The sequence below is a fragment of the Antechinus flavipes genome, chromosome 1, assembly GCF_016432865.1.
Source record: "Antechinus flavipes isolate AdamAnt ecotype Samford, QLD, Australia chromosome 1, AdamAnt_v2, whole genome shotgun sequence".
Classification (NCBI taxonomy): Eukaryota; Metazoa; Chordata; class Mammalia; order Dasyuromorphia; family Dasyuridae; genus Antechinus; species Antechinus flavipes.
In genome coordinates this window covers 119,640,386-119,660,706 of record NC_067398.1, presented here as the reverse complement: position 1 = coordinate 119,660,706, position 20,321 = coordinate 119,640,386, and the positions used below count along the sequence as shown (strand labels likewise).

Below are 20,321 nucleotides of genomic sequence, written 5' to 3'. Positions count from 1 at the left end.
ACCTTTTGGAGTATAAAGTTATCACTTAACTTTGCAACCTCTTCCTTAACGCAAATGTTAACATATTTCCTCATTAAAAAAAAAAAAAAAAAGAACATTTCTACTAGGTTTTGAAATTAAACCAAAAGAGCATTATTTGTAAAATGTAGAGCTGATTGTATTATTTCTAACATTTTAGGGTCTTTGTAGGTCTCTCAATCAAGTATTCAATCAATATTTATTGAACTCTGCTAGGCATTGATTCACACATCTCTAAATACTATTCATGAGAACTTAGGATATGAAGCCACTGGCAAGATAGTTTCATTAAGCAGTATCTGCCTTTTTACCAATGACAGTTGGCTTAAAAGCCAGAGATGGGATATTGGTTATTGCAAAGTAGTTTCATTAAGGAGTATCTGTCTTTTTACTAATGACAGCTTAAAAGCCAGAGATGGGATATTGGTTATCTTCACTGATAACCAATACCAGTAGTAAGCACAGATCCTACCTAAGGTAGAATGTTGGGCAGGATGTCATGATCCAAAAGACACTGTGATTACATTTATGGGTGACTTGGGATTTCATGTTCTCTGTCTCATAGTAATGAATATAAAATGTATTGCATCCTTCAAATTGCTATATAATTGTCAGTGATATTGATGGCTTCATTAATTTAAGACAAAATTATTCTTCATGTTTTTTTAGGGAACAAGACTCATTCTTTTTTTTTAAATGCTAGGAATTTCTAGTTTTTGGTGTTAGGTCCTCCATCAGCACAGTCATTGATCAATCAATATATCTATGATGAGTCTTTGTTATTAGACTCACAGGAATCTTCACTGATTGGATTGAAAATAGGTTTAAGAAGAATGGGGATCAATGAGGCATGTTTATATCTAATTTAGATTTATAGGAATCTCCTCTCTCTCTCTCTGTCTCTCTGTCTCTGTCTCTGTCTCTCTTTTCCCTTACCTCCTTCTATCTCTATATAAATCCAAAGATGGATAAGTCAACATACACACACACACACACACACACACACACACACACACATGCAAATACACACATACACACATATACAAAATAAATATATTTTGGTAGGAGTCCTAAGTATGTATTCTAGTTAGAGAGATAATAAATATACACAAAAGAGATAAGTAAAATCTCACCATTTCACACAATCCCCTTGAATTTAAGTGATGTGCCATGGTACAGTATAGTATGATATGGAAAATAATACCTTCACCAATGGTACCACTCATGCTGCGGATTATTCAGAAAATGATATTGGCATTTATGTTTGAAGAGATATAGAAAAATTGATTGCATGTAAAGCAGAATCATTAAAGAATCAGTTAAATGTACTGGGCTTATATCCCAAAGAGATTTTAAAGAAGGGAAAGGGACCTGTATGTGCAAGAATGTTTGTGGCAGCCTTCTTTGTAGTGGCCAGAAACTGGAAACTGAATGGAAGCCCATCAATTGGAGAATGGCTGAATAAATTGTGGTATATGAATGTTATGGAATATTATTGTTCTGTAAGAAATGACCAACAGGATGATTTCAGAAAGGCCTGGAGAGACTTACATGAACTGATGCTGAGTGAAATGAGCAGGGCCAGGAGATCATTATACACTTCAACAACAATGCTATATGATGATCAATTCTGATGGATGTGGCCCTCTTCAACAATGAGAAGAACCAAATCAGTTCCAATAGAGCAGTAATGGATTGACCCAGCTACACCCAGTGAAAGAACTCTGGGAGGTGACTATGAACCACTACATAGAATTCCCAATCCCTCTATTTTTGTCCGCCTGCATTTTTGATTTCCTTCACAGGCTAATTGTACACTATTTCAAAGTCCGATTCTTTTTGTACAGCAAAATAACTGTATGGACTCGTATACTAATATTGTATTTAATTTATACTTTAACATATTTGACATGTATTGGTCAACTTGCCATCGTGGGGAGAGGGTCGGGGGAAGGAGGGGAAAAGTTGGAACAAAAGGTTTGGCAATTGTCAATGCTGTAAAATTACCCATGCATATAACTTGTAAATAAAAAGCTATAATAAAAAAAAATTTAAAAAAAGAATCAATTAAATGTGTAGCTGCCGACTTTTTAGGTTGCCTGAGTCTTAAGGTAGAATAGAAAGGTGAGGGCATATTGGCACATTCTAACTCCAACTATGAAATGAAGCAGGATCTCTTTAATTGCTATGCAAAAGATGTTGAAAACATTCTAATGAATCTTTATACTAGTCCTCAAACTACAAATTGTGATGGATAATATTTCAAATATTTGCTTTTCAATATGTACAACATGTAGGATTTATTTCTATTTGTGGAATTTTAGGGTAAGGGTTCTAATTTATTCATCTAATTTATAATTAGTTATTTATCTAATTATTCCTCATTATTTAAGCTAATATTATTTGTTTAATTTATAATCTTAAATTAAATGGATAATCAGTACCAATACTGAGTACAGATCCAACCTAAGGTAGAATTATTGGGCAAGATCTTATGATTGAAAAGACAATGTGATTACATTTGGGTGTGACTTGGGATTTCATGTTTTCTGTCCATGGTAATGAATATAAAGTGTATTGCATTCTTTAAATTTATTTATTTATTATTATTATTAATTATATTTAGAGCTAATTTATTTTTACAGATTAAAAAACTGAAACAAGAGGTAAGATGATTTTGCCCAAGATCACATGAAGATTAGAATGCAGATCTTCTTATTCCCAGGCCTTTCCTTTCCAATGATTCACACTTCCTTGGTGCTTAAATTTATTCAACTCCAAAAAATTGAAGCTATCAGCTCTATTGAAATTATCTTGAAGTTAAACACAATCCATAGAATTATGCCAAGAAAATCCTATGATTTGTAGTCAACTACCAAGAACCAGCATGTATTATTAAAAATGATGAATTTTCTAAAGGACAAAAATAATTACATCTTCACTGAAACTTAATTGAAGTGAACCAAAGGACATCTAAATGTCTTCTCTTGAACTGAAAAAGGCATATTTTCTGAACAAGCAAATCTATAATCCACTGGGTGACATGGAAAACATGTTATACCTTTCTTGGAAGATGCTCTTCCGAAAAAGAAAGTTTCAGTTTAGATCCTCCATATAATCAGAGCTTTTGTAGCACTATATCATAAATCAAGGAAGAAATATATGTAGTTACTTTCTGCTTATAGATTCATAGAGTATTCAAAGAGACCCCCAGTGGTTACTTAATCTAATGGGTTAAATGATTCACTTAAAATCATGAAGAGAATAATTATCAGAGGGAGGATAATGTGCATTCAAATTAAAATAACCATTCACATTAAAAGGTATTTTAGGTTGCTTATTTGGATTTAAAAATCATAAAGATATGAATTGCACTTCTTATATTTGAAAATAACACTTGCAAAATGATTGGGAAGAATAAGATTGAGCATTTTTCTATTTCCTTTCAGAGAAAGTAAGAGCTTTTTAAGTTTTCCTATGCCTACTAATCTCAAACTTTAGCAACAAACACTTGCACCTGTCATGCTTTGATTTATTAGACCAACAGAAATTGAGTTCCAACTGACAAAACTGTACCCTCCTGGGAACATGCAAAAAACCACATTCACAATAAGACAGATGAAAATCACTTTCTGTAAAAAGTATTCAGGACAAATTAGTTATTGACAAGTAACTAAGAATAATACTTTTCAGGATAGAAGAAATTATTTGGAGGTTATAAAATATTTAGAACATTCTAAATTGGTTCTACACTATTTAGGGTAAGTATTTTAGAAATTGGGGATTTTCCCCCAAATAGGGGATATTTAATTTTTATTTATTTTTACTTTATATATTTATTTGTTGGTTAAGCTTGTTAAGGAGCCAAAGAACATAGTGACATTTTTTTTAATCCTGGGTGATAAATTTACTTCTACCCAAAAAAGGTCACCTTGTTACACTGTTTTCCCCTTTTATTAAAAGTGAAATATTGTTATAGCAAGTTTTTTCTCCTCATCATTGTAGGTGTATTTCAGGAATGTAGTATCACTTGTGATATATCTCAATCTGTATTATAAGAAGAATCTTAATTCCAACCTTTTATCCTAGTACAGGTATCCCTTATCAATATTTATCCTATTTCTGCCAGGACAATTTCCTTGTCAACTTATTACCCTGTTAGCATTCTGTTATTTTGTTGAAGAGGACTGTTAATTTTCTTTGTGTGGAGCTAAAATCTATCTTTTCAGACAAAATAATAGAGCTAATATGGATTTGATGTCAAAGATGAGAAAGAGTCAAATATTAATCTGTTCTGATGAATTTAAGTCAATGGGCCCAGATGAACTATATCTTAGGTTACTGAAAGAATTCCTTTGAACTTTATTATATGCAAATTAATTACCCAGTTATTATCTTCCAGTCCACAAAATATTCTCTTTTCTTTATGAGCAGAGAGTCTCTCTGTGCCTAAATTGCTGATTTCATACTAGGGGACTTGAATGTTAACATGGATGTTCCCTCCAACATTCTTTACCCATTTTACAACTCAATTCCTTTGATATCCACTCCAACTCAGCTATAGGGATGGTTACACCTTTAACTCTGATCTTCCCCAAAATGTTATTTTTCCATGATCAAGAAATCAAAATTCCTTTACTGATAAATTGTTACCAAACTCCCTGTACGCTTCACTTCTTTTAAATATATTGTATTTATTGTTTTGCCTGTTAAAGTGCAACCTCTTTTAAAGCAGAGATTGGCATACTATTGTTTGTATCCCCAAAACTTAGCACGTGACCTTTACCTTTAGAAAGTACTTAATAAAGGTCTTTTCATCCATCCATTCATCCATCCATCCATCTATTTCTTCCTTCTTTCCTCCTGATCATTATTTCCAGTACTTCTAGTCTCTGGTACTTTCCCAGACCATCACTTCCAGTCTGCTTATACTACCCTCTCTTACTAATCTCAACCTCTTATATGATCCTCTATTGTCAATTTCCTTGTCTCTATGTTCTATAACTGGGTCATACTTTTCCAAATCCAACTGACACTGTTTTTTACTAGCATTAGTCAGCAAGGAAGTAACAAGTAAATAGAAAGAAACTAAAGATAAAAGTGGGAAGTGAAATGAAATTAGTAGCAGTCTTCTAGAGAAGACAGGATGGGATGAAGTCATAACTACATGCAGAGGGACAGGCCATGCAGGAAAAGGACTCTTTTTTTTTTTTCTCAAAGAGGAAATAGTAAAAGATGATGTTAAGGTGTTATGAGGAAGAGCTATAAGTGAAGCTACAGGAAGGAAGGAATTCAATCATGCAGACTACTTGCACTACAAATTTGTTATTTAGACTCAACTGGGTCTCTATGAAGCAAATCAATTCCTGTACTTGTTGATTTATTGATTCTCTATCTCACTCACCACAGCAGTAGTTTGAAAACATTTTTTCTTCAAGCCTCCTGTAATACTCTCTCTATCCTCTCCCTAATTTGAAGACATTGATTCAGCCTTTACCAAGAAAATTGAGGTAATTTACTATTAACTCCCTCTTCTAAATCCCTTCTCCTAATCTTAAACCACTGAAATCTTCTAGTCTTTGAGGAAGAAATAGTCCTCCTTCTTGACATGGTCTACCCCTCCATATGTAGTTATGACTCCATCCCATCCTATCTTTTTGTGAAAGACTACTATTAATTTCATTTTACTTCCCACTTCTCTCTAATCTTCAATTTCTTTCTACCTACTTATATTGCTGTACTGACTACAAATTTTTTGCCATTCTTGAGAATGTCAATGCCCTGGAGGAAAGAACCATTTCTCTTGTTTTCTTTCTTTTTCCAATACTTAGCATAATTCCAGAAACAATCATTTAATAGATGCTTGTTTATTGATGGGTTGATTGATAGACTATCTTGAGAGATCTGTGCTTGTTCTTATGCTATTCAATGTTTTTTTTTTTTTTTAAATTGGTGACATGGATAGTAAATAGTAACATTGAAACATTAAGGATATTATTAAGAGTTAACAAAAATTTATAATAATTAACACAAATATTGAAAAATAGAGTCATAATAACCATAGGAAATCCTGTGCTCTGTCCTGATCAGACTACATTTTGAATATTGTATTCAGTTTTGAATTTCCAGTCCTGGAGTATATTTTGTATATTGTATTCAGTTTTGACTTTCACATTTTAGAAAGGACAATAATAAGCTGAAGAATATCCAGTATAGGAAAAATGATTAGGGAAGTGTAGGGATCTTGGTAAAAGAAAAGAACTTGATTAATAGATATTTATTAAGTACCAGAAATGTAATATATACTATACTATTCTCTGAGCATACAAATAAGAAAATGAAATAGTTTCCATAGAGCAAAGTTTCATAAACTGGGACACAATTCCATGGAGGGTCTTGTAACTGAATGTGGGCATCATGAAATTATAATTTATTATCAGTATGTTTTATTTGTATCCTATTTTGTAAACCTATGTACCCCAGGTCATGAAAAAATTTCTCATGTGAATTGGAGTTGTGAATAGAAAAATTTAAAAAGCCCTGCTATACAAGAGACATAAGTAAGCATAATGGGACTTTGTGAATTTCTAAGTCATGTAAGAGGGAGGTATTTATGTGGGAAACTCCAATGATGATTTGCTTCAGGGAGAAGACATGTGAATGGGGACAACCTCTTTCCAGTACCTGGCTAAGAGAAAGTCTGTCTTTACATCTACCTGGCAGATGTAAGAGTCATTTTCTCTTTCTAGTTCCATCCAGGTATGAAAGTCTTGTTCATGAACAGCATTGGCCTTATGCCATAAGCGGGGGAGGAGAAGGACAGACTATTTTATTTTCCGAGACTCTCTGGCCACAGAGATGGGTTTGGAGTTTTTTGGTCTTTCCTTTATCCTTTTTTTTTTTTTTGTTGCTGTTTTAGGTACTAGATAACAGAATCCCCAGTCTCCTGACTCACAGGAGGCAGCTGTGAATCCAGGATTTCAGCCAGGGTGTTGCTGTCAGCCCAGAGGGGAGAGAATGTTTATATGTTTGTTTTTGTTGTACCTTGGAAGTAAATTTTCCTTGGAAAACCTAATCTGAATATTAAATGGTTAATAGAAGTGAGATGCTGTCACCCTTTAAAATTGAGTGTATTGAATCAATGATGACTTGAACCAGTTGTAGAGATGGTCACTTTCAACCCCCTTGGATGTACCAAAAGATACGGTTTTTATAAGTTATCTTTTTAAAATAATTAATTTTTATTTAAAAAGCATATGCAGGGGTAATTTTTCCAATGCTGACCCTTACAAAACCTTTTTTTTCCCCCAAATTATCCCTTCCTTTCCACAACCCCCTTCCCCAGTTGGCAGGTAGTCCAATAATGTTAAATCTCTAGTTCTTCTTTGGTCACAATTCTTTCCTTCTCCACAGGTCTGCAAGGTAAACTATCCTATGTTCTTCTAATTTATTTATAATTTCATTCTTTATGCCTAGATAATGAACCGATTTTGATCTTATCTTGGTGTACAGTGTTAAGTGTGGGTCAATGCCTAGTTTCTGCCATATTAATTTCTAATTTTCCCAGCAGTTTTTGTCAAACAGTGAATTCTTATCCCCAAAGCTGGGGACTTTAGGTTTGTCAAACACTAGATTGCTATAATTATTGACTATTTTGTCCTGTAAACCTAACCTATTCCACTGATCAACTAGTCTAATTCTTTGCCAATACCAAATGATTTTGGTAACTGCTGCTTTATAATATAGTTTTAGATCTGGTACAGCTAGGCCACCTTCATTTGATTTTTTTCCCATTAGTTTCCTTGAAAGTTTTGACCTTTTGTTCTTCCAGATGAATTTTGTTATTTTTTCTAGGTCATTAAAATATTTTTTTGGGGAGTCTGATTGGTATAGCACTAAATAAATAGATTAGTTTAGGTAGTATTGTCATCTTTATTATATTTGCTTGTCCTATCCAAGAGCACTTAATATTTTTCCATTTGGTTAGATCTGACTTAATTTGTGTGGAAAATGTTTTGTAGTTTTGCCCATATAGTTCCTGACTTTCCCTTGGCAGATAAGTTCCCAAATATTTTATACTACTGGCAGTTACTTTAAATGGGATTTCTCTTTGTAACTCTAACTGCTGGATTTTGTTAGTGATATCTAAGAATGCTGATATTATGTGGGTTTATTTTATATTCTGCAACTTTGCTAAAATTGTGGATTATTTCTAATAACTTTTTAGTAGAATCTCTGGGGTTCTCTAAGTATACCATCATATCATCTGCAAAGAGTGATAATTTGGTTTCCTCATTACTTATTCTAACTCCTTTAATCTCTTTCTCAACTCTTATTGCCGAAGCTAACATTTTTAATACAATATTGAATAATAATAGTGATAGTGGGCAACTTTGTTTCACTCCTGATCTTATTGGGAATGGTTCCAATTTATCCCCATTACATATGATGCTTACTGATGGTTTTAAATAGATACTACCTATAATTTTAAGGAAAAGTCCATTTATTCCTATACTCTCAAGTGTTTTTAATAGGAATGGATGTTGGATTTTATCTAATGCGTTTTCTGCATCTATTGAGATGATCATATGGTTTTTGTTAATTTGGTTATTGATATAGTCAATTATGCTAATAGTTTTCCTAATATTGAACCAGTCCTGCATTCCTAGTATAAACCCTATTTGGTGTATTATCCCGGGAATGATTTTCTGTAATCTTTTTGCTATTATTTTATTTAAGATTTTTGCATCAATATTCATTAGGGAGATTGGTCTATAATTTTCTTTCTCTGTTTTCAACCTAGGTATCAGTACCATGTCTGTATCATAAAAGGAATTTGGTAGGAGTTCTTAATTCCCTATTTTTTCAAGTAGTTTATATAACTTTGGAGTTCTTTAAATGTTTGGTAGAATTCACATGTAAATCCATCTGGTCCTGGGGATTTTTTCTTAGGGAGTTGATTAATAGATTGTTCTATTTCTTTTTCTAAAATGGGACTATTTAAACAATTTACTTCCTCCTCTGTTAATCTGGGAAGCCTATATTTTTGAAGATAGTCATCCATTTCACTTAGGTTATCAAATTTATCAGCATAAAATTGAGCAAAGTAACTCCTAATTATTGCTCTAATTTCCTCTTCATTGGTGGAAAGTTCTCCCTTTTCATTTTTAAGACTAACAATTTGATTTTCCTCTTTCCTTTTTTTAATCAGATTTAACAAACATTTGTCTATTTTATTGGTTTTTTTCATAAAACCAACTCAGTTTTATTTACTAATAGATTTTTACTTTAAATTTTATCATTTTCTCATTTTAATTTTAGAATTTCAAGTTTAGTATTTAATTGGGAGTTTTTAATTTGTTTTTTCTAGCTTTTAAATTGCAAGCCCAATTTATTGATCTTCTCTTCTCCATTTTATTCAAATAAGCCTCTAAAGATATAAAATTTCCCCTTATTACTTTTTTGACTGCATCCCACAAATTTTAGTATGTTGTCTCATTGTTGTCATTCTCTTGGGTGAAATTATTGTGTCTATGATTTGCTGTTTCACACAATCATTATTTAGCATGAGACTATTTAGTTTCCAATTTTTTTTGGCCTATTTACCCCAAGGTTCTTGTTGAATGTAGTTTTTATTGCATCATGATTGGAAAAGAATGCATTTACTATTTCTGTCTTTTAATTTTGCATTCAATTTTGAGGTCTTTATGTCCTAATATATGGTCAGTTTTTGTATAGGTTCCATGAACTGCTGAGAATAAGTATACTCCTTTCTGTCTCCATTCAGTTTTCTCCAAAGATTTATCATATCTAACTTTTCTAGTATTCTATTTACTTCTTTAACTTCTTTCTTTTTTGTTTTGTGGTTTGATTTATCTAATTCTGAGAGTGCAAGGTTGAGTCTCCCACTATTATAGTTTTGCTGTGTATTTCTTCTTGTAACTCTCTTAACTTCTCTTTTAGGAAGTTAGATGCTATACTACTTGGTGCATATATGTTTAGTATTGATATTGCTTCATTGTCTATGCTATCCTTTAGCAAGATATAGTTTTCTTCCTTATCTCTTTTTTTTTCTAGATTGATAAAAGAGGTTTATTATTAGATAAGCAAAGTTAAAGTACAGGCGAAGGTAGAGATAAGGAGGGCACTGGATAGAGGGTCCAGTGGACAGAGGGTCCTCACATGGTAGCCATGTTTGGAATCTCTGCCCTTATCTCTTTTAATTAGATCAATTTTTGCTTTTGCTTCATCTGAAATAAGGATAGCTACCCCTGCTTTTTTGACTTCACCTGAAGCATAATAGATTCTACTCTGGCCTTTTACCTTTACTCTCTATGTATCTTTCTGCTTTAAATGTGTTTCATGTAGACAACATATTGTAGGGTTCTAGCTTTTGATCCAGTCTGCTATCCACCTCCACTTTATGGGAGAATTCATCACATTCACATTTATAGTTAAAATTACAAATTCTCTATTTCCTGACATATTATTATCCCCAGATTATGCTTTTCTTTTTCTTACCCACCTTCCTAGTATGAAATTTATGGGAACCACTTTCCTCCTGCAGCTCTCCCTCTTTAGAATCCCTCTCACCCCCTTTGAATCCCTTTTCTTTTCTTATATCTTTCCCTTATTATTCTTTTCCTTTTCCCTTTTTCTCTCCCACTTTTTAATGAGGTGAGGGAAGTTTGTAAATCAAATATGTCAATTATTTTCTCTTTGAGCCAAATCTTGTTATGGGCCAGAACTCTGAACTTGAAACAAAGGATTCTTACCAGGTACTAAGTCAGTGGAATTGATAGAGACAATGGTTATCTAATTTTAGCATGGTTCAATATGATTTATTTAATCCTACAACAAATAATGGTTTCCTAGTGATATAATGATTGGTTTCTACTCAGTGTAGAGAATATAAGCTAGGAGCCTCAGCCAGGATTCATTCTGAGAGATTCAGAGGGCAGAAAAGACAGGCGAGAGCTTAAGCTCTTGGAACCAAGGAGAGAGGTAGGCCTCTAAGAAAACTAGCCAAGGCCCAAGTGAAGGAGATAGGATTTTGAAAAAAGACAATAAAGGATTTGGACTTTAACCCCTGGTGGTTCTTGTGATTACAACTGGAAACTGCTCCCAGAGACCCCAAGAAAACCAAACCAAAGAGAACATTACAAAATCTGATGAGAATAAGATTCACATGATGTTCCCCCCTCCCTAAATTCCTTCAAATATGATAGGTTTCCTTTGCCTCTTTGTGGGATGTAATTTCCCTCTTTTTATCTCTCCTTTTCCCTTTTTCTGATATTATTCCTTTCCATTTCTACTTCCCTTTTTATATTATATCAGTAAAATCAAATTATTGATGTAGTCTTTATGTATGTCCATAACAGAAATACAGTTCTCAAGAGTTATTTTTACCTTTTTCTGCTTCTCTTGAGTCCTATAGTGGGAGGTCAAATTTTTTATTTAGTGCTGGTTTTTTCATTAGAAACAAATGGAATTCACCTGTTTCATTGAATTGTTCCACCAACAATGTGTCTGTGTCTGTTTTCCCACATCCCCTCCAACATTTGTCATCTTTTCCTGTCATCTTAGCTTATCTGACAGGTGTATAGTGGTATCTCAGAGTTGTCTTAATTGGCATTTCTCTGATCAATAGTGATTTGGAGCACCTTTCCATGTGGCTAGAAATGGTTTCAATTTCTTCATCTGAAAATTGTCTGTTCATATCTTTTGACCATTTATTAATTGAAGAATGGCTTGAATCATCATACATTTCAGTCAACTCTTTACATATTTTAGAAATGAGGCCTTTATCAGATCCTTTGGATGTAAAAATGTTTTCCCAGCTTATTGCTTCCCTTGTAATCTTGTTTGCATTAGTTTGTTTATATAAAACTTTTAAAACTTAATATGATCAAAATTATCTATTTTGTGATCAATAATGATTTCTAGTTCTTCTTTGGTCATAAATTCCTTCCTCCTCCACAAATCTGAGAGGTAAAGTATCCTATGTTCTTCTAATTTTTTTATAGTATCATTCCTTAACAAGAACCCATTTTGAATTTATTTTGGTACACAGTGTCAAATGTGGGTCTATGCCCACTTTTTGCCATGCTAGTTTCCAATTTTCCCAGCAGTTTTTGTCAAACGGTGAATTCTTATCTCAAAAGCTGGGGCCTTTAGGCTTGTCAAATACTAAATTGCTATAGTCATTGACTATTTTGTTCTGTGAACTTGACCTATTCCACCGATCAACTTCTTTTTGCCAGTACCAAATGGTTTTGATGAACGCTGCTTTATAATATAGTTTTAGATCTGGTACAGCTAGGCCACCTTCATTTGATTTTCTCTTCATTAATTCATTTGAAATTCGTGACCTTTTGTTCTTCCAGATGAATTTTGTTATTATTTTTTCTAGGTCAGTAAAATAATTTCTTGGGAATTTGATTGGTATAGCACTAAATAAATAGATTAGTTTAGGAACATTGTCATCTTTATTATATTTGCTCAACCTATCCAAAAGCATTTGATATTTTTCCAATTGTTTAGATCTGACTTTGTGTGAAAAGTGTTTTGTAGTTTTGCTCATATAGTTCTCACACTTTCCCTTCGAAGATAGATTCCCAAATATTTTATACTATTAACAGTTATTTTAAATGGGATTTCTCTTGTATCTCTTGCTATTGGATTTTGTTAGTGATGTATAAGAATGCTGATGATTTATGTGTATTTATTTTATATCCTGTAACTTTGCTAAAGTTGTGGATTATTTCTAATAGCTTTTTAGTAGAATCTCTGGGGTTCTTTAAGTATACCATCATATCATCTGCAAAGAGTGATAATTTGGTTTCCTCATTACCTCCTCTAATTCCTTTAATTGTTTTTCCAACTCTTATTGCCAAAGCAAGCATTTCTAATATAATATTGAATAGTAATGGTGATAGTGGGCAATCTTGGTTTACTCCTGATTTTGCTGGGAATGGTTCCAGTTTATTCCCATTACATATGATGCTTGCTGATGGTTTAAATAGAAGCTACTGACTGTTTTAAGGAAAAGTCCATTTATTCCTACACTCAAGTATTTTTTAAAATTTTTTTTATCAAATACTTTTCCTGCATCTATTTAGATTATCATATGGTTTTTGTTAATTTGGTTATTGAAATAGTCAATTATGTTAATAGTTTTCCTAATGTTGAACCAGTCCTGGTACAAATCCTACTTGGTTGTGGTGTATTATTCTGAGGATGATTTTCTGTAATCTCTTTACTAATATTTTATTTAAGATTTTTGCATCAATATTCATTAGGGAGATTGGTCTATAATTTTCTTTCTCTGTTTTTAACCTACCTGGTTTAGGTATCAGTACCATGTCTGTGTCATAACAGGAATTTGGTAGGAGTCCTTCATTCCCTGTTTTTCAAATAGTTTATATACTATTGGGAGTTATTTTTTTTTTTTTTAATTTTCGATAGAATTCACATATAAACCCATCTGGTCTTGGAGATTTTTTTAAAAGAGAGCTAATTAATAGCTTGTTCTATTTCTTTTTCTAAAATGGGACTATTTAAGTAGTTTATTTCCTCTTCTGTTAATTGAGGCAATCTATATTTTTGTAGGTATTCCATTTCATTTAGTTTGTCAAATTTATTGGCATAAAGTTGGGCAAAGTAACTCATGATAATTGCTCTAGTTTCCTCTTCATTGGTAGATAGTTCTCCCTTTTCAGTTTTGAGACTAACTAATTTGATTTTCCTCTTTCCTTTTTCTAATCAAATTAACTGAAAGTTTATCTATTTTTTTCTTTTTAATAAAACTAACTCTTAATTTTATTTATTAATTCAATAGTTTTTTAGTTCTAGTTTTATTGATCTTTCCTTTTATCTTAGAATTTCAAATTTGGTATTTGATTGGGGGTTTTTAATTTGTTTTTTTTCTAGCTTTTTTAGTTTCAACCCCAATTCATTGATCTTCTCTTTCTCCATTTTATGCAAGTAAGCATCTAGAGATATAAAATTTTCCCTTATTACTGCTTTGGCTACATCCCACAATTTTTGATATGTTACTTCATTATTGTCATTCTCTTGGATGAAATTATTGTGTCTATGATTTGCTGTTTCCCCCACTCATTCTTTAGGATTATTGTCATTCTCTTGGATGGAATTATTGATTGTGTCTATGATTTGCTGTTTCCTCCATTTATTCTTTAGGATGAGATTATTTAGTTTCCAATTACTTTTTACTATTTTCTCTTGACCTCTTGTGGAATGTAATTTTTTAATGTATTGTGATCTGAAAAAAATATATTTATTGTTTCTGCCTTTTTGGATTTGATTTTGAGGTCATGTCCTAACATATGGTCAATTTTTATATAGGTTCTATGAACTCTCAAGAAGAAAGTGTACTCCTTTCTGTCTCCATTCAATCTTCTCCAATGAGCTATTACATCTAGCTTTTCTAGTATTCTATATACCTCTTTAACTTCTTTCTTATTTATTTTGTGATTTGATTTATCTAGTTCTGAGAGAGCAAGATTGAGATCTCCCCACTATTATAGTTTTGCTATCTATTTCTTTTTGCAATTCTCTTAACTTCTCCTTTAGGAAGTTAGATGCTATACCACTTGGTGCATATATGTTGAATATTGATATTGGTATCCTTTAGTAAGCTATAATTTCCTTTCTTATTTCTTTTATTTAGATCAATTTTTGTTTTTGCTTGATCTGAGATCAAGATGGCTACCCCTGCTTGTTCTTACTTCACCTGAAACATAATAGATTTTGCTCCAGCCTTTTACTTATCTGCTATATGCATCACTCTGCTTTCAATGTCTTTCTTGTAAACAATATTTTGTAGGATTCTGGATTTTAATCCAGTCTGCTATCTGCTTATGTTTTATGGGAGAGGTCACCTCATTCATATTCATACTTAATAACTACTAATTCTGTATTTCCTGCCATCTTATTAACCCCAAATTATACTTTTCTCTTTGCTTTTCCCCTTTCCCTCATCCCCCATATTTTACTTATAAGCACTAATTGCCTCAAGTAGTCCTTCCCTTTAGAAACTCTCTTTTATCTTCCCTTACTATTTCTGTTTTCTCTTTTATTTAGCCTATCCCTTCCCTTTTTTCCTTTTTCTCCCACTTTTCTATAAAGTGAGAGAAGTTTCTCAATGAAACCACATATATCTAATATTCTTTTTTTGAGCCAAATCTGATTAGAGTAAGATTTATACAATATTTGTCACCCTCCCTTCTTTTACTCAATTATAATAGGTTTTCTTTGCCTCTTCCTGAGATAATTTCCCTCATTTTACCTCCACTTTTCCCTTTTTCTGTTACAATCTCCTTTCCACCTCTAGTTTCTTTTTATATTTTAACAGTAAAATCACATTATATGTATATTATCTATCTATGCCCATAACAGAAATAGTTCTCAAGAGGTTTTTTTTCCTTTTTACCTTTTTATGCTTCTCTTGAGGTCTATATTCAGAGGTCAAATTTTTTTGTTTAGCTTTGGTATTTTCATATCAAATAAATGGAATTCACCAGTTTCATTGAATGCCCATCTTCTTCCCTGACAGACAACACTCACTTTAGCAGGGTATTTTATTCTTGACTGTATTCCAAGTTCCTTTGGAATATCTGATTCCAGGCCCTTCAATCATTAAGTGGAAGCTGCTAGGTCCTGAATAATCCTTATTGTGGTTCTTTGGTATTTGAATTGTTTCTTTCTGGCTGCTTGTAATATTTTTTCCTTGGTCTGATAGTTTTGAAATTTAGCCACAATATTCCTTTGGGTTTGAATTTTGGAGTCTCTTTCAGGAGGTGTTTGGTGAATTCTTTCAATGGTCATTTTACGTTCTGATTCTATGACTTCCAGGCAGTTCTCTTTGATGATTTCCTGAAAGATAGTGTCTAGGCTCTTTTTTTCATCATATATTTCAGGCAGTCCAATAATTCTTAGATTGTCTCTCCTTTATCTATATAACAGGTGGGTTGTTTTTCCCAATTAGGTATTTTACTTTTTTTTTCCTATTTTTTTCATTTTTTTTTGGTTTTCTTGACTGATTTTTGTTGTCTCATTGAGTCATTCAATTCCATTTGTTCAGTTCTGAATTTTAGTTCAGTTTCTTCATTTACTTTTTTACTTCTTTTTGTATTTTTCCAATTGAATTTTTAAATGAGTTATTTTGTTTTATGGAATTTTTTTTTTCCATTTTACAAATTCTGTTTTTTAAGGAGTTATTTTCTTTTTCCATTTCACAAATTCTATTTTTCTGGGAGTTGTTGTTGTTGTTGTTGTTGTTGTTGTTGTTGTTGTTGTTTTTCATTTTATCAAATCTATCTTTTAATGAGTTATATGCCTTTTCCTCTTGCAAAGTTTTTATTTCCATTCTCCATTTTTCTTGTAGCTTTAAGATCCTTTCAAATTTCTTCTAGGAGAGCCTTGTGTGATGGGGACCAAGTTATATCATCTTTTGGGGCTTCACCTGGAGACAATCTGCCTTTAGTTTCCTCAGGGTTTGATATCTATTCTTCCCTTTCACCATAGAAGCTGTCTATTGTAAGAGTTCTCTACTTTTTTACTCATTTTTTTTTAAGTTAAGGTCTGTTTTTGGTATGGGAGAGATTTTCCAAGCTTCCTTTACAAGCATCAGCTTCCTCTAGAAGTGGCTGCAGCTGTGCTGGGTCAGTGCTGACTCACGCTTGGTGCTGGATGGGTGGCCCAGTCCTGTGAGATTCTGGCATTTTGGGGTTCACTATTTACCTTTTATGTTTGTGTTGAATGCTTCATAACTTCTCTGCTGATCTATTGGCTTGCAGCCAAGGAAAGTAGCTAACACTGCTGCTGTAGAGTCTCCCCATAGAGTCTCTATCACATGGATTCTGCACCCCCCTACAGGGGTCTGCGACCAGGATTCTGAGCTATCTGCACTGGTGTTTGTGTTCAGCTGCTTGTGCTGGCTGCCTCTGTCCCATTTCTGATTAAACAGATTTTTTCTGAAGATCTTTGAAATTGTCTTCTGCTGGTAATTTGTCGCACTCCCAATATTTGTGGGAGCTCTGGTCCAGAGCTAATTCAGAGACTGGATTTGCAAATTAGTCTGAGGGTTGTAGGAGAAGGTCAGAAAGAAATATGTGTCTGTTGTCTCCGCCATTTGGCTCCGTCCCTGTATGAAAAGATTCTTGAGAATGGGCAATCTATTACAGCCCATATCTCCATGGAAGAAGCCATCTTCCATGGAGATATGGGCTGTAATAGATTGCCCATTCTCAAGAATCTTTTCATACCACTGATATACTATGTCATTTTGGATCTTGGTTTATATTGAGGTTGAAGTTGTAAGTTGAATGACCAGTACGTAGGAGAGTATCATGCAACACAGTGTCAGATATCCATTCTGCTTTCTCCCCAGGTGCTAAGTAATGTAAGCCTACAAGTTGGTATTTGGGAACATACTTGAAAATTTTATATTGTTACTGCTAACCACAATTATTACATGAAGCTTACCTTTTTAGCAAATTGTAATGAATTTTAAAGATAAACAGTGTTTACAAGATTAATTCTTAGCTGATTGTGAACTCCTTGAGGACAGAGGCTGTTTTTTGTATCTTTATGTATCCCTCCTTCCCCCCAACCCCAGTTTATCTCAGTACCTGGAACATAACACATACTTAATAAATGTTGATTTATTAATACTAAATTTAGTATTTTACAAGGACAATAATGGCTGGAGGAGGAATGGCATATGATAACTATACTGTGATTACTTGACCATTCATACCTGCATCAAAGAAAAGAAATGATTCATGAGTATTCCAAGATGATCTTGTAACCAGGATTCATCAATGATAGCAGCTCGTTCTTGTTCTGCCTCTTCTTTTCGAGTATCACATATATCCCACAAGCGATCTCTTAAATCCTAAATAGAAAAAAACATTTTTTCAGATGCACAGCCTAAATGATCTCAATGCAAACAAGAAATTTTGACAAAGGACCAAGGTGAGGCTACAAGATGAAGTGGGTAGATGGCACAGTGGATAGAGCATGGGCTAGGAAGTCATATAGGACCTAAATTGAAATCTTACCTAGATACTCATTAGTTGTATAACTTATGTTTCAAAAAAATTGGAAAAAAAATTAAAAAGGAAAAAGAAAAAAAGACCAAGGTAAAATATATCATTGGTAGAGGTTAGGGAGAAGGGGGGATGATTTGGGGGTTTAATAACACCATTGAAAAGCCTGATTCTCAATTGGCATTGTTTACTTATTAAGAAGATCCTCATCATTGGGTATGCTTTCAATGACGTACTTTAATATAAAGATAGATCAATGACTGTAAGGGACTCAAAACACTAATTGATCCTACAGTCATATTTTCTAAATCTTCAACTCAAGAACAGTGATTTTATTAAGTGTCTTCCATGAGTTATCAAACAATGTGGTAAGTGGTAAAGAAAACTAATCCCAAACTGAAACATCTTCTAAACTTACTGGGGGAGACCACATGTTTGCATATGGAGTTATACACAAGCAAATAATGGGTAGTTCAAGAATCAGGAATCAAGTTTGAAGATTTTAAGCCCATGTGATTAGAAGCGTCATTTTGTATGCAACATAAATAGGTAATTTTAGAGAAAGGAAGACTTTAGGGGGAAAGTGGATTAGCTACATATCAAGTTTGAGATGCCTATGGAACATTTATTTTGATACAGCTGGCAAGAATACTTGTGCTCAGCAAAGAGCTGGTATATAGATACAGAAGCCATTTACAAAAAAGATGACAACTATAAATTCTTGGTGATCTGTCTTAGTTTGGATTACTGATTCACAACATTATTTTGGGATACCCATTTAATTTCTTGTGATTCTATTTTCTCACTGGCAAAATGAGAGCAGAATCTACTATTCTGTAGATACCAATCATGCATGCTTATTGTAATCTATTGAGAATCAGTGAATAATCTTAAAAAGTGTGATACAAATATAATGTATTATAGGACCAATGTTACTAAAGTAACATTTTTTATAAGCTGATAGATGTTATTTAAATTTTTATCTGGCAGCACTTGAATTCTTTTCTGTCATTAATGGTCAGACAAAAGCAAAAAATTGCTTTTCTTCTTCAAAACCTTCTTCCATGTGATAGCTCTTTAAAAACTTTAAGACAGCTACTATGATCCCACTGAGCATTATTTTATTCAGGCAAAATATCTTGAGTTCCTTCAACCAAAGCTATCAATATTCTAGGAAAAGAGAGAAGGAGGGAAAGGAGGAGAAGAGGGAGGAAAAAAGAAGGGAAAGAAGAAGAAAGGAATTAAGCATTTATTAAGCACCTACTATGTGTCAGGTGCTGTGTTAAATCTTTTGCACTGTCTCAATTAGAAGCAAATAGAACTCTTTGTACATCAGCCTGCCATACTGAGTATTGACTCACATTGACTCTTTGGTGTAGTTCAGCTTTTGTTTCTTCATCATCCCACAAATCTTCAGGGAGATTGTTATAATCATCCTGCCATTGAGATACAAACTCTTGCTTGTGGTCTGGCCGTTGTAGGAATTCCTGATAATTTAGTCTGTAGTACATTAGTGTAATTTCAAAGGAAAATAAAATATATTTTATTTTCCTCCCCACAACAGAATGGAAATTTTTTTTTGATATAATTAACTTTTACTCACCTGGCGTCATGTAGATAATAAAGCACGTTGTGTCTCTCATCTCTTATCTGTCTCAGTATTGCTTTAATTGTGTTTATGTATGAATTTTCTATTGTTTCCCAAAAAGGCACTAAATATCGAGGTATTTCCTAATAGTAAAACACACAAATCAACATTTCATGAATAATTGATTAAATGGAACCATAACAATACAGATCAAGGGGGTTTCAGTTCCAATGGACAAAGGTAATAAGCTGTTATAAGAGCAATTGGTAACTTCACCATATATGTTCTCATATATTCTAGGAGATAGTGAGAATTGTTCCTTCCCTATATGCAGCATGTGATAAAAGGGTGATTGGGACTGGGATAGAAGAAAGTTTTAGGGAACCTCCCACTCAGTAGTGTGTTATTAAATGGCATATCCTGGGAGAAAAAAGTAACAGCCACTTGAGTTATTTCCCTTTGTTGAAATAGCCTCTTAAGGTTTCATTATTCCTAAGGTACAAATAAAGCTAATACTCTGGAATGGAGATTTTGCCAAACCGTCTTATATTTTACTCTGGATGGTATAACCTTGGATGGCATGAAAAAAGGAGGAAAAAAAGCATCATGTGTGATACAGTCAAAACTTTTATATAATGTTT

The 20,321-nt window shown here is 33.1% G+C and overlaps 1 protein-coding gene across 9 annotated transcripts in view; it reads right to left on the bottom strand.

Moving 5' to 3' along the window:
- Positions 1-20,321, bottom strand: part of SPEF2 (sperm flagellar 2) — a 235,389-nt gene that overhangs the window by 71,227 nt on the left and 143,841 nt on the right. For all 9 annotated transcript variants that reach the window (XM_051989705.1, XM_051989711.1, XM_051989718.1 and 6 more), the window contains 3 exons: positions 19,696-19,823; positions 19,454-19,592; positions 17,801-17,938 (listed from right to left, as the gene is read on the bottom strand). In XM_051989705.1, the coding sequence (XP_051845665.1) occupies positions 17,801-17,938; positions 19,454-19,592; positions 19,696-19,823 (405 nt within the window). The remainder of the gene's footprint in view (positions 1-17,800; positions 17,939-19,453; positions 19,593-19,695; positions 19,824-20,321) is intronic.